Source organism: Equus quagga, chromosome 10, assembly GCF_021613505.1.
Source record: "Equus quagga isolate Etosha38 chromosome 10, UCLA_HA_Equagga_1.0, whole genome shotgun sequence".
Lineage (NCBI taxonomy): Eukaryota > Metazoa > Chordata > Mammalia > Perissodactyla > Equidae > Equus > Equus quagga.
This window is the reverse complement of record NC_060276.1, coordinates 113,667,287-113,683,767: the sequence shown is the minus strand read 5'-3', so window position 1 is coordinate 113,683,767 and position 16,481 is coordinate 113,667,287. Positions and strand designations below refer to the sequence as shown.

The window sequence follows — 16,481 nt, the reverse complement described above, 5'->3', positions numbered from 1 at the left end:
ATAAAATCTTAAAAAAAAAAAAAAGAAATGAAGTCAGAGAAGAAAGAATCAGAATGTACTAGAACATTCCAGCAGATGGAGGCACTCAGGGAAAGGCTGGTTAAACATTCCCCATCAGTGGTCTTTGGAAGAGACTGTGGTATTTACAGCTCAGTAGGATGATTAATGTTCTTGAGGATAACCCTGAGTCATCAGGAAAAGGCAAGTCCTGTTCGGTATACCCTGTTTGTCGTGTAAAGAAATGTGCCGTGCACTTTACACATTTTCTACCCAGAACAGTGAAATTGTCATGACTTGGGTTTTTTAAATGTTAAACTTTGGTCACCTGGACCCCCTCAACAAATGCCCCTGTTCTACAAAAGGCCAGGCAACCCAGATGTGACTGCATGAAACAAACAGCCTGATTCTCAGCTGATCTGTTACTGCGTCTTCCCCGTATTCCTGCTGAGCACTGACCCACGGCTTTGCCGCTGCAGCTCAGATCACGTGCTATGATTTTTAGCTTGTTAGTTGCAAATAAATAGTTACAGGTGCCAGTCAGTGTGTGGCTGTAGACAGTGAGATGCATTCAGTTGTCCTTCTCTATAATTATATACTCACCCCATTAACAAGATGAAGCTTTAAAACCATTTACTCTGCTTCTCTTTTAACCATCACAAGCTCATTGCATTTTTATAAGAGAAGAGCGTGGTGGCGTTTGTCTTGGGGAGGGGAGACCTCTTAAGTAGACCAGGAGTACTGCTAAGCACAGTTCTGCATAAGGTGTGTTTGCTCAAATCTAAGGCAGTGTGTGGAGCTCTTTCTTATTCACAAGACACAGCGTTTATACCTGTGGCACTGGCCTGAGAACAGGAAAACCTCTCCTGGGATCTTGCCCGGGGCCCAGCAGAAGACTGACGCCATTCCTGCTTTTCCATCTTGGGTGTCGCATGAGTAGTGGATTAGCCACCCCTTCAGGGAGTAGTCAGGGGGGGAGGTGGAAAGCCATGGATGGTGAATGATAGAGACCAAAATAAAGCTACCATCATCTTGTAGATCTTCCACTGAGGATAGGAAATGAGAATTTCTTGGCCTCAGACCCTCTGCTTCAAAATGCCTTGTATCACAGAATGTGTGGTACATCTAAAATAACGTATCTGTCTAACATAAGTCAGTGTATCTGCTAATGGTGCTGCGTGCCCATGTTGATTTTAAGGTACTAAAAAGATGCAATAAAATTAGCCTAGAGAACAAAAGAGTAAGCAGAAGCAACATATATGACATTACAAAGACAAAAATCAATTCAACTCAGTGGACTCCTAAGGAGGACAGTAGCTATTGACTAGATGAACCATAGGGATGAAAACAGAGGTTTCAATAATGATAATATCGATTAATCTCCTGGTCATTAATGGACCATGAGGTATTTTACAGATTTTACCATCTATAATACCAGTAAACTTTAATAATCCAGACTGTTCTAATTCATAATTATAATGAGCTATGCTGAAATTTACCTGTCCACTATCTATTAAGAAAAAGCTCATTACACCAATTGGCAAGTACTTAAGAGGCTACAAAATGTTTTCAAACACTTTAGCAGTATCGATTTCCTTTTTAATATCTAACATGTTCTTTATAAATAAACTTTTTTAGGCTTGGAGTCTGTCGGGACCTCTATTTAGCAACACAATAACCACCATTTGCTTGTGTAACTGTACTTTAAGTAATGTACTCTCATGTAATAAAAGCATGATTAGTACCAAAAATATGTATATACGTAAGTCAGACGTCACACTAATTCTCCAGGACCAGTCTGAACTAATTATGTAATGTAATTAAGTGACTAATGACCTTGACAAAAAATTCACCCGGAAGTCTGGTTAAATACTGGCTATGACAGGCATGGGAGAAACAGTCCCAGTCCCAACTCTGGGCAGTTGTACTGATGACTCACCTTTATAAAGCACATTCCATTTTATCAAACCTCCTCAGTTATGCTAACAACCTTGAGAGTTGGCTGTTGTTAACCCATTTTTCAGATAAGAAAACGGAGACTCGAGAGATGAAATGCCATGTCCAAGGTCATTCAATTAGCAGTTGACAGAGCCGAGGATCAAACCTGGAGCTTTTGTCTCTAAATTCTATGCTAAAATCCTGTTTCAAATCTGTGATACAATAGCAGTCAGAGAAGAAAGCAGTTTATCAAAACGATTTGTCAAAAAACTAATTCTTCAAGTGCCTGTTATGGACTGGCACTGTGCCAAGTGGCTTCCTCACCCTCATCTTTCATGAGGCTCTATAAAATAACCCTGTCTAGGCTGTCAACCTCATTATGGACAACCCTGGGCTCTTGGAAATAACTGGGAATCCCAAGACTAGCAAGACAAAATGGCAGCCGGGAATTGCTCTCAGAGGCTGCCTTCACTCACATCACCCTATCTCCCGCCTCAAGTCAGACTCACTTCCAACAAGGCGTGCTGTGCAGTCCCGAGAGGTGTCACTGAAGGAGAAGCAAAGGTGCCAGACCACATTAAGGATGGAGGGGGAGAGACTGTGACTTCACTCTGAGCAGCGAAGGGATGAACTGGGACGTGCACGCGGCTCGTGCGGCGTGTGCATGGCAGGGTGCCAGAACGGCGTGGCTAAGTATCCGAAGAGTAGACATTGTGTGCAGAAACCAGACTGAGGTGCATGTTCCCATTGAGCAGCAGCGATATATGAAGTGATCATCAATGTGCTCCTCTTGGAAGGGAGGCAAACAAATCTTGATACCATTTTCCATTTGAAGGCTTCTTGGGACAAGATGAAGAATAAAGGGGAAAAAGAGGCTAAATATCATATTTTCTAGCCCAAGAGCCTAATTTCCCAGAACAAAAGTAGGTAAACACGCACGCAGAAGATGCGTAAGCAATGCTGTGCTTCTCATCAACGTCTAGCTCAGTGCTTTGCTCCTAATGAGTGAAAATTCTCCCCTGAACCCCTTGCTTGGGGGCATATGGGATTTACATGTCCCAGCACACTCTCCGCCACTCTTCAACTTGAGGCTCACCTCAAACCCATGAGATAGGTGTCTCCCTTTTACGGATGAACAAATCCCCATTTCACAGATGAGTAAACTGAGGCTGCAAGAGTGAAAGTAAACTGGTCGAAGGTTATGTACATGGGTAGCCATCGGCAAAGCCAGGACTCCAAAGCAGGTGGGTATAAGTCCAGAGCTGCTGATACCCGTCGCCTTGCTAATTCTCCCTCCCCGAAGCTGCTCTGGATGATAATGAAGAGGAAGATAATGACGTTGATGATGACAGTTGTTAACATGTATGAGCACTTAAATTTACCAGGTAGAGTTCTAAGGGCTTTACATGGTTAACTCATTTAATCCTCACCAAAACCCTGTGGATAGGGAGCAGTATTATCCCCAATTCACAGAAGAGGAAACTGAGGCACAAAACAATTAAGGAAGTTGCTTGTCACACCCTTATGAAGTGGAAGAACAGGATTCCAACCCCGGCAGCCCAGCTACAGAAGCCGCATCAAGCTATCAGTGTTTCACATGTTCAGTTTTGGCACCTGTGTTTGGAAATTTCATACCTAAATTCCTAATTATTTTTACAAAAAGCTAAATATTTAAGTAGCAGCTCACTTGTCGATGAATGGTAAATGTTTTGTGTGGTCTGTGTTTGTGCGTGCAGTTAAATACTGACGCCGTTCCAAGCAGCGTGGTGGGAATGTTTCCACATTTAGCCTCCTTGCCTGGGAAGTGAGGGTGGAACGCTGGGGAAATGCGTGTCACCTGTTCCTCTAAGGCAAACCCCCCCTCCCCCCACCCCGCCCCGCCCCTTGCAGCCCATTCTTTAACAAGCTGCGCCCTCTGTTGGTCTCTTCGCAGAGTTGTAACGATGTCGTTCAGGAGCGATTTGGGCCGGAGCTGAAATACGACATAGCCCTGCGGCTGGCGGCGCTGCAAATGTACATCGCAACAGTGACCACCAAGCAAACGCAGAAAATCTCCCTCAAATACATCGAGTAAGTGTTGGCTCCCAGAGCCATTTCACAGACAAAGATACTGCCTCCTTAATGCCCGAGTGTATTTTTGATGTGTCTCTATTTCCAAAATGGATCTTGTTTGTGGCAGAGCGTTTGTTAACCAGAGGCAAAATAGATGAGTTTCATGTTCACTTTTGGTGGAAGAGATCCATTTCTTACATAATCCACCGTTGGAGAGTTGTGGTTAAAATGAGAGTCATATTTAAAATGAAGCATACATTTTTAAATTCCTAAATGAACTTGGTTCCAAGCCAAGCTTTGGTCTCAGTGCTTTTCAGACATTAATCTGTTTAATTCTCACACATCCCTATGAGATCAGTAGAATTTTAGCTCCTTTTTACAGATGAGCAAATCAAGGCACAGAACGATGAGGTCACTTGCCCAAGTCACACTGGCTGTTAACTGCAGGGGGCAGGATTTGAACCCAGGCAGCGGGGCTGGGCACTGCGCTGTAGTTTGTCTGACCAGTTGAAGCATCGTGTTTAGAAAGCGGCCTGTATTACTCCAGATTACTTTAGATGATCAAAATGCAGTATGAAAAGTAATGTTCTTAGTCACAATCAGCAAGGATGGTATTCGTAGTAGAGGACGGTGACAGAGTGGGAAAGGATGCCACACAATCAAACTTTGCTTCATGACTTGAATGTTGTTTGGAAAGTGTGAATACCTTCTCTGGCTGAGTACGGCATTTACGGCATCACTATACTACCTCTCTGGCCGGAGAAGACCCCTCTTCTTAGAAAAAAGTTCGTGTGGCCTTCAGCTGATGAGTCTATTTAAGGGTTATCCTTTCAAAGAGAACCTTCTGTCACCTAGTCTGTATGCTTCCCATTGGCAGGTGATTCAGTAGCCTAAAGCAGCCACCACTTTCTTAACCCTGGCAGCTCTAATGCTAAGAGAAAGGAACACTCCTGTTTCAAAGTTCATGGCAGGGCTGAAGCCACATCTCACATAACTCTAAAAGCCTTGGAGTCCTCTCCCCCCACACCTCCACGAGATGTACAACCTAACGGCAATCCCACCGTCCAGAGAAGCTTCCCATGGGCTGCCTCTAGAGCCCTTCTGATTCCACAGTACCAGCTTTGCCCACCAGGGGGCAAAATGGCTTTTTCTCAGCAGGTTCGTGAGCCTGTGCTGGCTCCTGAGGATTAGCACTCCAACGTGCCGACTCCAATGCCACTATTCTCCTAACTCTCAGTTCTCCTGTCGGTGCCTAAGGACAAAGACTTGTGTGCAGCTTGAGAACCTCAGGCCTTCCAGGCTGGGCCCACTCCTTCTTGCAGGTGTATTGTCTCTCTCTCTCTCGCCGCACATGCAGTGACTGGAGCCTGAGACAGATTCCGCTCACAGAGAGGCCTGGCATTCAGGTGGATACATTCACACCCGCATCTGCTCCCCTTTCGGAAGTTCTTGGAGACGGATGCAACTGGCTCCCATTTGAAACGGTGGAAACGTGGCCTGCACAACTTGAGATGGTTTTCAGACAATTGAAATGCATTTTTGTTCCTACTCTCTGCCCACATTTACCAGGTTGAACTTGGTATAGTCAAAAACCTCCAGAGATAACTAGCTTGAATAAGAATCTTGCAGAGTTAACAATAATGTTCTCATTAATTCGTTCATTCACCCAACAAATGTTCATTGAGCCTTTTATATGGTATTGACACTAGGACAGTAGAAAGTACTACTAAGTATAAAGTATAATCTTAACCATCGAAGAACCTGTGATCTGATTATAAAGGCAAGACAAAAAGATATGAAAAATAATGATTTAAAATAATGATACAAGTAGAATTACACAGTAGCTCATAAGGAGTGCCAAATGATGGGTAAAGATAATAAGTACAAGTTGAGGAAGAAAACAGTGATCGTGAAAAACCCTATCCTAACTAACTGGTGATGAAGAGCTTGAATGGTCAAGTGGGGGAAGGCTGTCTTCTTACCCTTGTTTGGATCTGGAGCAGAAGAAATAACCAGAACCTTCTCAAAGGTCTTCACATAATTTAGAAGACACTGATTGGGCACATGACCAATCAGGATAGAATTCCTTGAATTCCAGATGTGGTACCTTCTTAGGGTAGGGTTGTAGTCATTGCTGGGGAAGTGCGCTCTTGCCGAAATATGTTAACCCAGTCCCATTTGTTTGTTTGTTTTCTTGTATATCCACACCTATGAGTGGTGTTTGCACCTCCCTGTCCGTATGGACATACTTAAGTTTCATGAACCCCACCCTGACTCCTTATTAGCAGCACTCCCCACTCCCCTAGCAAGAAATGTTGACGGAGGGAGTTAGATCGATGTGATCTGGCTGGGAGAAAAGAGAACTATGTGTTTCTAGAGAAATAACCATTGATGAGGGAGATGGGAGAGAAGAATGGTTTGAGGGCGTGAAGGAGTTGCATCAAGAGAAGAAAGGGTGTGGGCAGACGAGAAGAAGTGACAGTGGAAATAACCAAAGGGATGGGGAGAAATGGATGTTGGAAATACACACTCAGATATGTGAATGAATTCTACAAGATCAGAGGTGGGTTGAGTTAAGTGTGTCCTCCGTTTCCACTGGCCCCCAATGTCTTGTTCGCATTCTCTCTGGAGGGTGAGGAATATGTTTCTTTTAAAATGCAAACATATGTATTAATGATCAAATAGTATGTTTCCTGAGTGTAAATTAAAAGTTGCTGCCCTAATTGGGGACTTGTCTCCATTCCCTGCCTTTCCAAGAGCTCATTTGTTCCAGCAAACATCAGAGCGCCATTTTGTCTTAGAGAACTAATCATCACAAGAATGTGAAATAAAGATATGCTCTTTATTGCAGAAAAGAATGGGGATTAGAGACTTTTCTTCCCTCTGCTGTGCTGCAAAGCATGAAAGAGAAGAACATAAAGAAAGCACTTTCACACCTTGTCAAAGCAAATCAAAACTTGGTACCACCGGGTAAAAAGGTATCACATTTGCATCTTAATAGAAAATGGATTTTAAAGAGAGAGACTTGCATGCGTTTTTCAAAATGTTTAAAATTAGCCCATGAATAAAATACTTAGCACCATATTTTCAGAAGCAGTAACACTGTATAACCTTTGTGTTTTTTTTAACGATTAACATGTTTCTAAGACTATTGAGAAATAACTATTCTTATGGAAACCTACTTATTTCTTGCAAGCTATAGACTCCATGTAGAGAGTATATGTGTGTTCACATGTGCATGCAGGAGAACCTTGCATGGCTCTGGAGACCTTGTAATTAGAGGATAGAATTGCAAGATAATTTCACATCTCCATCATACTCTTGCTTATCACTCACACCAGCTTAAATGCACAGCAGTCAGCAAGGGTGCCTGCAGACAGGATGCTACATTAATTAAACCGGGGGTTCTCTCCCTCAGCATATTGACATCTGGGACCAGATCATGCTTTGTTCTGGGAGGGGCCTGTCCCGTGCATTGTGTGATGTTTAGCAGCATCCCTGGTCTCTGCCCACGAGATACTGGTAGCACCCCACCCCCCTCAATCGTCACAAACAAAAATGTCTCCAGACATTGCCACATGTGCCCAGGGGAACAAAGTCACCCTGAGCTGACAACCATTGAATTAAATCTTACTTTGGGAAGAAAGATAAAATTGTCATTCATCATCATTGGTGTTAAAATCTTTTTTTTTTAAGTAGAAGAAACACAAAGGACATTTTAAAATATACTGTTGGTCAGAATAGAGAGTTATGTTTATAGGTAGTAAAAATAAAGGGTTTCAGGAACCAGAAAAAAGGGAGCCTTAAAATACTGGACCTATAAAATTCGAAGCAGTCTAACAACCCAAGAACACTTTGCAATTGATGTTGGCCATAGAAACTTGTGTGACTCCAATACAAATCACTGTTTACCTGGGTAATTCTTTGGTCTTAGTATCAGATTTTAAGTCCTTTTTACTGGCTAAGACATGCTTATTTCTATTCTCTCCTCACCTCATGGCTCTTTTAAAATGTATAATCAAGTTCACCACATGATCAGCCACCCTTGACTTACTTCTCAGTTTCTGTAAGCGTTCAGCTCACAGAAATACAGCAGGACGTCATGGATCAAGATTTTTAAAATTTCAGTCCTGATTTGCCCAAAGCTAATTTCTTTTAATAGACTTGATATGACTTTTTTCAAGCCTGGCTCACTAGTTTTGTAATGATTTGGATAACTGCTCCAAGATGTGTCCATCAATCACTGTCCTATAAAGGTCAGTTTTTCTAGCAAGGGTCTTTCCTAGCAAACAGTTTTTTCTAGCCAAGAGTGTGTGGTTTGCTCTCAAATGAATTTGCAAAGTGCTTTGGGTTTTTGGAACCAGTAGGATGGACGAATAGTGCAAAATAATTACCTAAAGGGCAGTGCATTTAGGTATAGTTAACAAATGAGTTGGCAAGTCATCTGCAGTTGAAAACAGAATTTTACAGTCATTGCAACTTGGTGGTCTACACCTTGATGGAAAATTTCGCCCCCAACAAACATTCCTGGCACATTCAGTATGAAACCTGGACTTTTTTTTTTAATCAAGTACTTTTTTTATGATGTGAGAATCTACATTTTTAAGTCTTTATAAAGGTAAATTTTATCTGGATAAAATTTCATTTGTAAATCATCATGAAACTCAGTAGATTCTTGGAGTTGAATCAATAAAACAGGGACTTAAGTTCAAACGTTTCCACAATGACTGGAGGTCAGACAGTTCACTTCCCCTAAAAACTTGCAGAGACTGGAAGAAACTTGAGAAGGGAGCGTAGAGCCTGTTTAAAAGGCTTTATGTAAATTGCAGGTGTGTGTTCAAAACAGCCCGCCCCAACTCTGCAGACAGGTGAGTCTCCTGTGCTCTGGGAGAATTCGTATGCAACCCACCTTTGTCCCTAATTGGAAAGCACCACTCGCCTCTTGCAGTCTCCCCATGTGCGGAGGTTTCAGTGAAGTATTTCCTGATCTTGTTCTCACTTGTCGAGTGCCCTGGCCCAGCATATCTGTACTGATCAGCCCCCCATACATTTCCTCCCAAATAAAAAGATTTTAATCTTGATATCTCGTTGCAGCCCTTTATCAGGAAACCAAATAGAGAGCAATTGACTTCCATTCCTCACGAAGAGTCCTTGTCACACCCCATCTGTCAGCAGGAAAAGCATCCTTCTAGTTTGCCCTTGTTTTCAGCTGGTCTCCAGCAGAAACAGAATCACACCCAATGGAGTTAACACCTGAGGTTTCTTTTCTCTCCTCAGCTTTCTGCACTGCAAGCCAAGGTCCATTATCTCAAGTTCCTCAGTGACCTTCGACTGTATGGGGGTCGTGTGTTCAAGGCGACCTTAGTGGTAATTTCTTTTTCTTGCTTTTTCTTGGAAGCCACAGAGGCCTGCAAAATGTCACTGCATAGGCTGTCTGGAATGAGCTGCTTCTGATGACAAAAGCAAGTCAGCTGTGAATCTTTTCCAGCCTCATTTCTAATCGACTGCACCCTAGCCTGAAAATATCAAAAGCAATGTTAAGCTGGATAACGTCACTGCAGAATGCCCTAGAAAAAGAAAAGTGAAGAAGCCAGAGAATTGATGCATTCTAACAATGGCCTTCTTTTAAATCATTGGGCCAGAAGTTGCTTTCACATTAAAAAAGGAAAAATAATCCTCATTTCTAAAAGCCTCTCATGATTCTGAATATCTGTGCTATGATAACATTTACTGTCTACATTATTCATGATTTATCAGCGCCTCGAGGCGGTCATATATCTGGTTCTTCTAATTGGATGATTTAGTACAATATAACCCAGAAATACTTTCTAAAGAAAATGTAGTCCTATAAAAACAAACTCTCAGGTTCAACTTTGTGTGGCTTTTCAGAGGTCTAGTATTTTTATATTTTGTCAACATCTCTTTCTCAGCAGGCAGAAAAGCGCTCAGAGGTGACTCTCCTGGTTGGGCCCCGGTATGGCATAAGCCACGTCATAAACACCAAAACCAATCTGGTGGCTCTTTTAGCTGACTTCAGCCATGTCAACAGGATCGAGATGTTTACTGAAGAGGAAAGCTTGGTGAGGGTGGAGCTCCACGTGCTAGATGTGACGGTAAGTCTCTCAGATGTTGACACGTGGCCTTGATTTGAACAGCTCGTTTCTGATAACGCTGCTGCTTTACAAAGCAGGCAAAATTTCAGTGTGTGCAGAGCATCAAAGGCGAGGTGTGGTGCAGAAAAAACCTACCCAACTCAGGCCTGAGGTCCTCCCTAAATAGTTGTGTGATTTGGGGACAAGTGGCTTACTTCTCTGGACTCAATTCCTTCATCTATACGTGAGAAAGCAAGCTAATTAATCTCTAAGGTCCCTTCTGGCTCCAGAATACGTGAACCATAGATAGAGAGTGGGGAGGTTTTCCCTGCTAACTTTTTGGAATACATGACTCTTGTATAGACAGGCAGGGAGAGTTTTCCCAACTTTGTTTAGAACTCCCGTTCTCTTGTTAAATTGGGTCTGTATGTGCTTGTTCTTTTGGAAAAGCTGAGTGTTATAGTCAGTCTGTCTTTTTGTACTATAGCAGTTCGTACTGAGAAAATCTGGCCCCTAAGAACATCGTGGCCATTCCATTTCAAACAACAATCTGAGACTGTCCTCAAAGGGCAAAACTTTACTCTCAAAACAGAAGTTGACAGGAAATAATCCAGGTCCCCTGTCCCCACCTTCTTGTCCCAGGAATAGATGAGTCATTGGATTTGGATGGTGTTAATGTAGCTGATGTTTCCTTAGAGAAAAGGCACTGGACCTGAAGCGAGAGAGTGAGTCCAAAAAGAAAACAGTGTCAACCAGGGGGGTGCTCTGAGAACAGGCAAGGAGGCCCCCCTTCCACTCCCACTAGCGTCATGTGGGAGAAGTAGATTAAGAGTAAGTGAGGATGTGGGAAAAAAGGTTTCTACAGAGCAAATCAGAACCTGTCAGTGTGCTCTGCAGCCGGAAGAGATGACCATGAAAGGGAGAAGGTGGAGCTCGGACATGTTGGCCGTAGCAATGAAACGTGCAAGGATAGGCTTGGAATGCCTGGCCCCCAGTCCATAACCAAAGATTCTGAGGACAACAGCCCATCATGAAAACGGGGCAGAAGAAAGGGTGAATTGGATGCAGTCATCAGCCTGATAACAGGGGTAATCTGTCCCAAACAGAACTGGGGGGCAAGACCCTATTGATGGTTTCCTGCCTATATCACAGAACTCTGGGGTGTCTTAAGAGGAGACTTCCATTGAAAAGGGAGGAAAAGGCAGTTCATCAAGTAGTCCAGGGGCTTTGGATGGCAAGTTAGGGTCCACGAGCAGGGCCATCCGTCCTGGCCAGTGTCCTACGCCTGGGAGTGAAAGCGACAGGCCTGTCATCTCTCTATTTCTGTGCCTCTCCGGCTGTCCGCTTTTTTTGTTGCTCCCTTACTTCTCTCTCACTTTCTCTGTCTTTCAACAAGAACACACCACGCAGTCCGCCCTTCCTACCTCAATGAGAACAATTGCGTCAATTGAACACATCCTTCCCCATGTGCCCAGATCCACGTCCAATGGTATGAGAACCTCATTGTTTCCGGAAAGTTTTAGCAAGGCCTTTTCTTGACTCCCATCTCTGTTTTGCCCTCCTGTGAATTTACGATTTCCTTTAGAAGCATCCTTTTCCTGCATCTCTTTGACACTTTGCATTCAGTCTTAGCAGTAATTTCCACTTGATTTTTACTTCTCTTCAACACTAATTTTCACCATGAACCCAAACTTAACCTTCCTGTCATTTTTCAGATTGTGGGTTCACATCTGGTAACAGACTCCTTAACTATCACTTTTTAAAATGTTAACTATTTGGGAACAAAACCGATGTTATTTTGTTTTCCTTCCAATATGACCTGGAAAAGATTCAAAATATCTAGGCTTTCAAAATGTCGTCACCTAAATGTTTTGCAGTAAGGCTGTTTGGGTTGTGCCTGACTTTCCCCCCCGTTTGTGCTTCTCTAGTGAAATGGTTGGTCAGTAGCTTCTTTTGTTTACATTTCATAAGCACAAATGTAGCTGTTGTCACCTAAGGGAGGTTATTAAGAAGGGATGGCTTTAACCAAAACATTCTCTTTTGTGTAGCCCATCACACTCCTAATGGAATCGTCAGATGCCATGAACCTGGCCTGCTTAACAGCTGGATACTACAGGCTGCTTGTGGATTCCAGGAGGTCGATATTTAACATGGCCAACAAGAAAAATGCAGGCACCCAGGAAACAGGTATTCTCTTCCTGATCTCATGAAGCACTAACCCACCCCCATCCCCCACCTCACCTGACAACAATAATAAAGATGTTTTTTGAAAAGTTAAAATTGTACCCATAAAAAAATCTAATGTCCAAATTTAACACAAAAGCTTTCAAATGCTTCTGATATGGTCTAATGTTTTTAATGAAAATGTTGATTTTTCCATCACATTTTCCACGTCGCTTGGAAATGCCGGGGTGCGTGCTTCAAAGGCAGTGATGTAATTATTGCGAAGGGAGTGAGCATCAGTCTTTGTGGCGTGGTTTCTACTGCCTCACTCTCACAGAGGTCAGGATGCAGAGAACTAACGGTAGAATGTCCAAGAGGAGTTGGGAGCCCCCAGCTTTAGGGCTGGCCTCTCCTTAAGCCCTAGGCCCGGACACCTGGACACGTCCTCCTGCATCAGGCTTACCTCCAGGATTCTGGGAGCCTACCAACAGGAGGACTTGGGGCTCTAGAAGGGACCCCAGGAGCCATCTTAGCTCTGTAGTGGGACCATCAAGATGGTAAAGACATGGAATAAGTCAATTCAGCCATTTGCCAGGATGACTAGCCCCCACTCGAGGACAGGGGACTGTGGAAGTGATAGTTTCTTTAAGGGTGGGTGTTTTGATTTATTTTAGAACTTTTTTCTTCCATGTTTGAACATTTTCCTCCATCTTCAGTGGACACTCTGTAGCTGTGGCTGATGGACAGACACTAGCGTTCAAACCAGCGCTACTGACCCATGCAAAAAGGATAGCCAGGGTAACATAATCAGGGTTTCTTTAAAAAGAAAGGGAAATTCTTAAGAACAAATTCCATTGTCACTGTTTCTGAGAGAAGAGGGGGGAAGGGAAAAGAAGGGAAGGAAAATTCTCTCACTTTAACTTAGCAGAAAACAGAAATGATTATTCCATAAGTATATTGTAATATGTAGATAGACACACACACAGACAGACTCACGCACACTTTATCATGATGGCTGGTTACATGGAGGCAATTGCAGTCATAGGAAAAAGGGAAAGCAGAGAGAAAGAGCGAGAGAGGGACCAGGCATGCCAGAAGGCAACTTTGACTTGTGACTAGATTTAATCCAACCCCACCTTGAAGTGTCCAGGTTTTTAAAAAATTTCTCTAAGTTTGGGATTTTTCATTTGGCAAAGTTGGGATTAAAATCCTAGCTTGCAAGGTAAAGATTAGAGAAAAATCTATGTACAACTCCTAAAACAATGCCCAGTACTTCTATTAATAATCAGCAGGGAAGAAACCGGGAGTGAAAATATCGAGAATGAAAGGGACAGAAACACAGAGAGGAAAGGAAGACAGAGAGACCCTGAGAGGCACAAATGATTAAAAAGGAAACAGGGAAGGAACAATGAGGAGGTAGTGAGTGTGTGCTGGCTTTGGGGGTGAACATTTTTATGACCACACGTAGTCATTGAGCTAGGGCATTTAGAGCAATGTAACGCTGACCTTTGAAATTCCGAAGTGCAGTTCAGCAATTTAACACAATCCTTTCACATTGGAAAACCACATTTTGGCTTTTTGTTTTCAAACCTTAAAGTTTATCTTGAAAATAAAACCTTTTCCCTGTAGACTGTTAAGATTGTACAGGTGCATGAAGAAAACCAAACCTACCATTTGAAAAGTGGTTACAGGAATAAGGGCTCTGTCCAATTTATAGTGACTCACAAATGTAATGTTTAATCAAATTTATAGAGACAAAAACTTAGTTCCAAAAACTGTTCTTACCTTGGGGAAAGAATGGAACTTCAAACTTTCAGTAATTTCTCCCAGTTCTACAGTGAGAATGAGGGTGAGGGCACGTGTTGCAAATGTCGCTCTCCACTCTCAGAGAGAGAGTGTGTGTGTAAGAAGCGGGGACGAGGGAGAGAGACGGCATGCTCCAAAAAGCAGCAGGTTGACCCACACTGAGCAGCAGCCCAGGGCTTAGCATCCTCTAAGAGTTGAAAGTTCTTCTCTTCTCTTCAGAAACTCCCAAAAGATCTCCTGAGACTCAAGAAATGTAGAGAGTGAAGTTCGTTTCAGCCAGTTCATCCCTAGTCCATTCTCTCCTCCCATTCTGTGGGAGACTGGGCCACAGCATAGATCCCAATTCCCAATCCACATCCTTCTGTGTCTTGAAAATCATTCTAGAAACCAAATCAGTACGCCCTTCTGGAAGGAAGCCAAGATTGAGTGTATATTTTCTTCTTCTCTCAAAGTGATCAAAGACCTTAGTTAACATCTCTGATAAGGAACAGTAAGCCCCCATTTCTTCTCTATCTTGAAAACTAACCTTTAATCACTTTCAAAATCCCTGAACCCACATATTTATGCATCTCTGGGCCTTACAAGAGTCTGAATAAGTGTCTGTTAACTTGCTTTTAGCCTGCTGACCTATTCAGTTTTCTTATTGATCTAAACCAGGAATTGGCAAACTATGGCCCATGAATCAAATCTTGTTCTTACAAACAAAGTTTTATTGGAAGCCAGTCATGCACATTCTATTAGTTTCCTAGGGCTGCCGTAACAAATTATCACAAACCCTGCAGCTTAACATAACAGAAACTTAGTGTCTCACAGTTTTGGAGGCTAGAGGTCTAGGCACTGGCAGGGCCCTACTCCCTAATCTTTTCTTGCCTCTTGCCGCTTCTAGTGGCTGTCAGCATCCCTTGTGGCTACATAACTCCAATCTCTCTGCTTCCATCTTCCCCTCTTCTCTGGGTGACCCAAATCTCTCTCTCCTTTTCTCTCATGAGGACTCTTGCCATTGGATTTAGGGCCCACATGGATAATTCAGGATGCTCTCATCTTGAGATCCTTAACTTAATTATGTGCGTAAAGACTCTTTTTCCAAATAAGGTCATATTCACAGAGTGGACATATTTTGGGGGAGGTCGACATTCAACCCACTACATCCGTTTATTTGTGTATGGTCTATGCCTGCTTTTATGTTAACAACAACTGAGTTGAGTAGCTGCTCAACGGAGCAGTTGGCCCTCAAAACCTAAAATATTTACTATCTGGCCCTCTCTTTACAGAAAAAGTTCGCCAAGCCCTGGTTTAAACCCAGAGCTCCATCACGACTTTGCTCAACTGCTCTCCCTCCCCCAGTGATGCACACTCCTGACGTGCATGTGCACGCAGCCAGTCAGAATTGAAATTGTTGTTGTTAGTAAAATAATGCTGAACCCCCACAGGTATATTTATTATAAGGTAACATGCAAATATGGCTGGTGTGTAACTCAATGTCTTCAAAATTATATCTTTACTTGCTATTCTTGAAAATATATGTAAAATGACTTGGAACATTGTTCAGCACTCAGTCCATTGTATAATTGGTGGGGAGCAAACACCTCTTCAGTAAAACTGGTTTTTTTCCCCAAGTATTTTGTACACCTGATATCAGTGTTATCCAAACTAGGGCCAGGGGGCACTTTGAGGGGACAAATGGGAGAATATGTGGCCCTAACATTTCCTCAAAATATTGCCTCTGGAATCTACAAATCGACATTGACAGAATGACACGCTGCACTGTTTTGTTAAATATCAGAGTAAAATCTCCGCATCAAAATTTCCTTTTGAGGGACCAGCCCCGTGGCCAAGTAGTTAAGTTCGCGCACTCTGCTTTGGCAGAGCACTGCTCATCAGGCCATGCTGAGGCGGCATCCCACATGCCACAACTAGGACCCACAACTAAAATATACAACTATGTACTGGGGGGATTTGGGGAGAAAAAGCAGAAAAAAAAAAAGAAGCAGATTGGCAACAGATGTTAGCTCAGGTGCCAATCTTTAAAAAAAAAAATTTCCTTTTGAAAGACCTTTGAACAAAGAAAACAACATATTTTAAATTAGGGTTTTGCAATTCTAATTCATGAGGAGCATCAAACAAATCTTCAGGAGTTCTCATGATACAAAGAAAAATTGAAATTTGTCAAAGTATTAACTGTGCTTAGAAACAGCAGAGAGAATTATATTACCTGTGACTGCTCTACCTTATGCACCATACATATGTGTGCGTGTGTGTGTGTGTGCATACAGGCATGCATACTGACATTTATACATGAATATATTAACACCCACAAGGGTATAAAATGGCTGAAGATAGAGGTTTTTGTGCTATCATTACAATATTTATTATTACATTATATTTTTATTTATATATTATACATACTTATTATTACATTCTTACATTATCATT

At 42.6% G+C, this 16,481-nt stretch overlaps 1 protein-coding gene across 1 annotated transcript in view; it reads left to right on the top strand.

Annotated features, from left to right (window-relative positions):
- FRMPD4 (FERM and PDZ domain containing 4) overlaps nucleotides 1-16,481 on the top strand; it is a 185,806-nt gene that overhangs the window by 162,724 nt on the left and 6,601 nt on the right. The window contains exons 9-13 of the mRNA XM_046672654.1: nucleotides 3,869-4,005; nucleotides 6,839-6,965; nucleotides 9,265-9,354; nucleotides 9,918-10,100; nucleotides 12,128-12,266. Of these exons, the coding sequence (XP_046528610.1) occupies nucleotides 3,869-4,005; nucleotides 6,839-6,965; nucleotides 9,265-9,354; nucleotides 9,918-10,100; nucleotides 12,128-12,266 (676 nt within the window). The remainder of the gene's footprint in view (nucleotides 1-3,868; nucleotides 4,006-6,838; nucleotides 6,966-9,264; nucleotides 9,355-9,917; nucleotides 10,101-12,127; nucleotides 12,267-16,481) is intronic.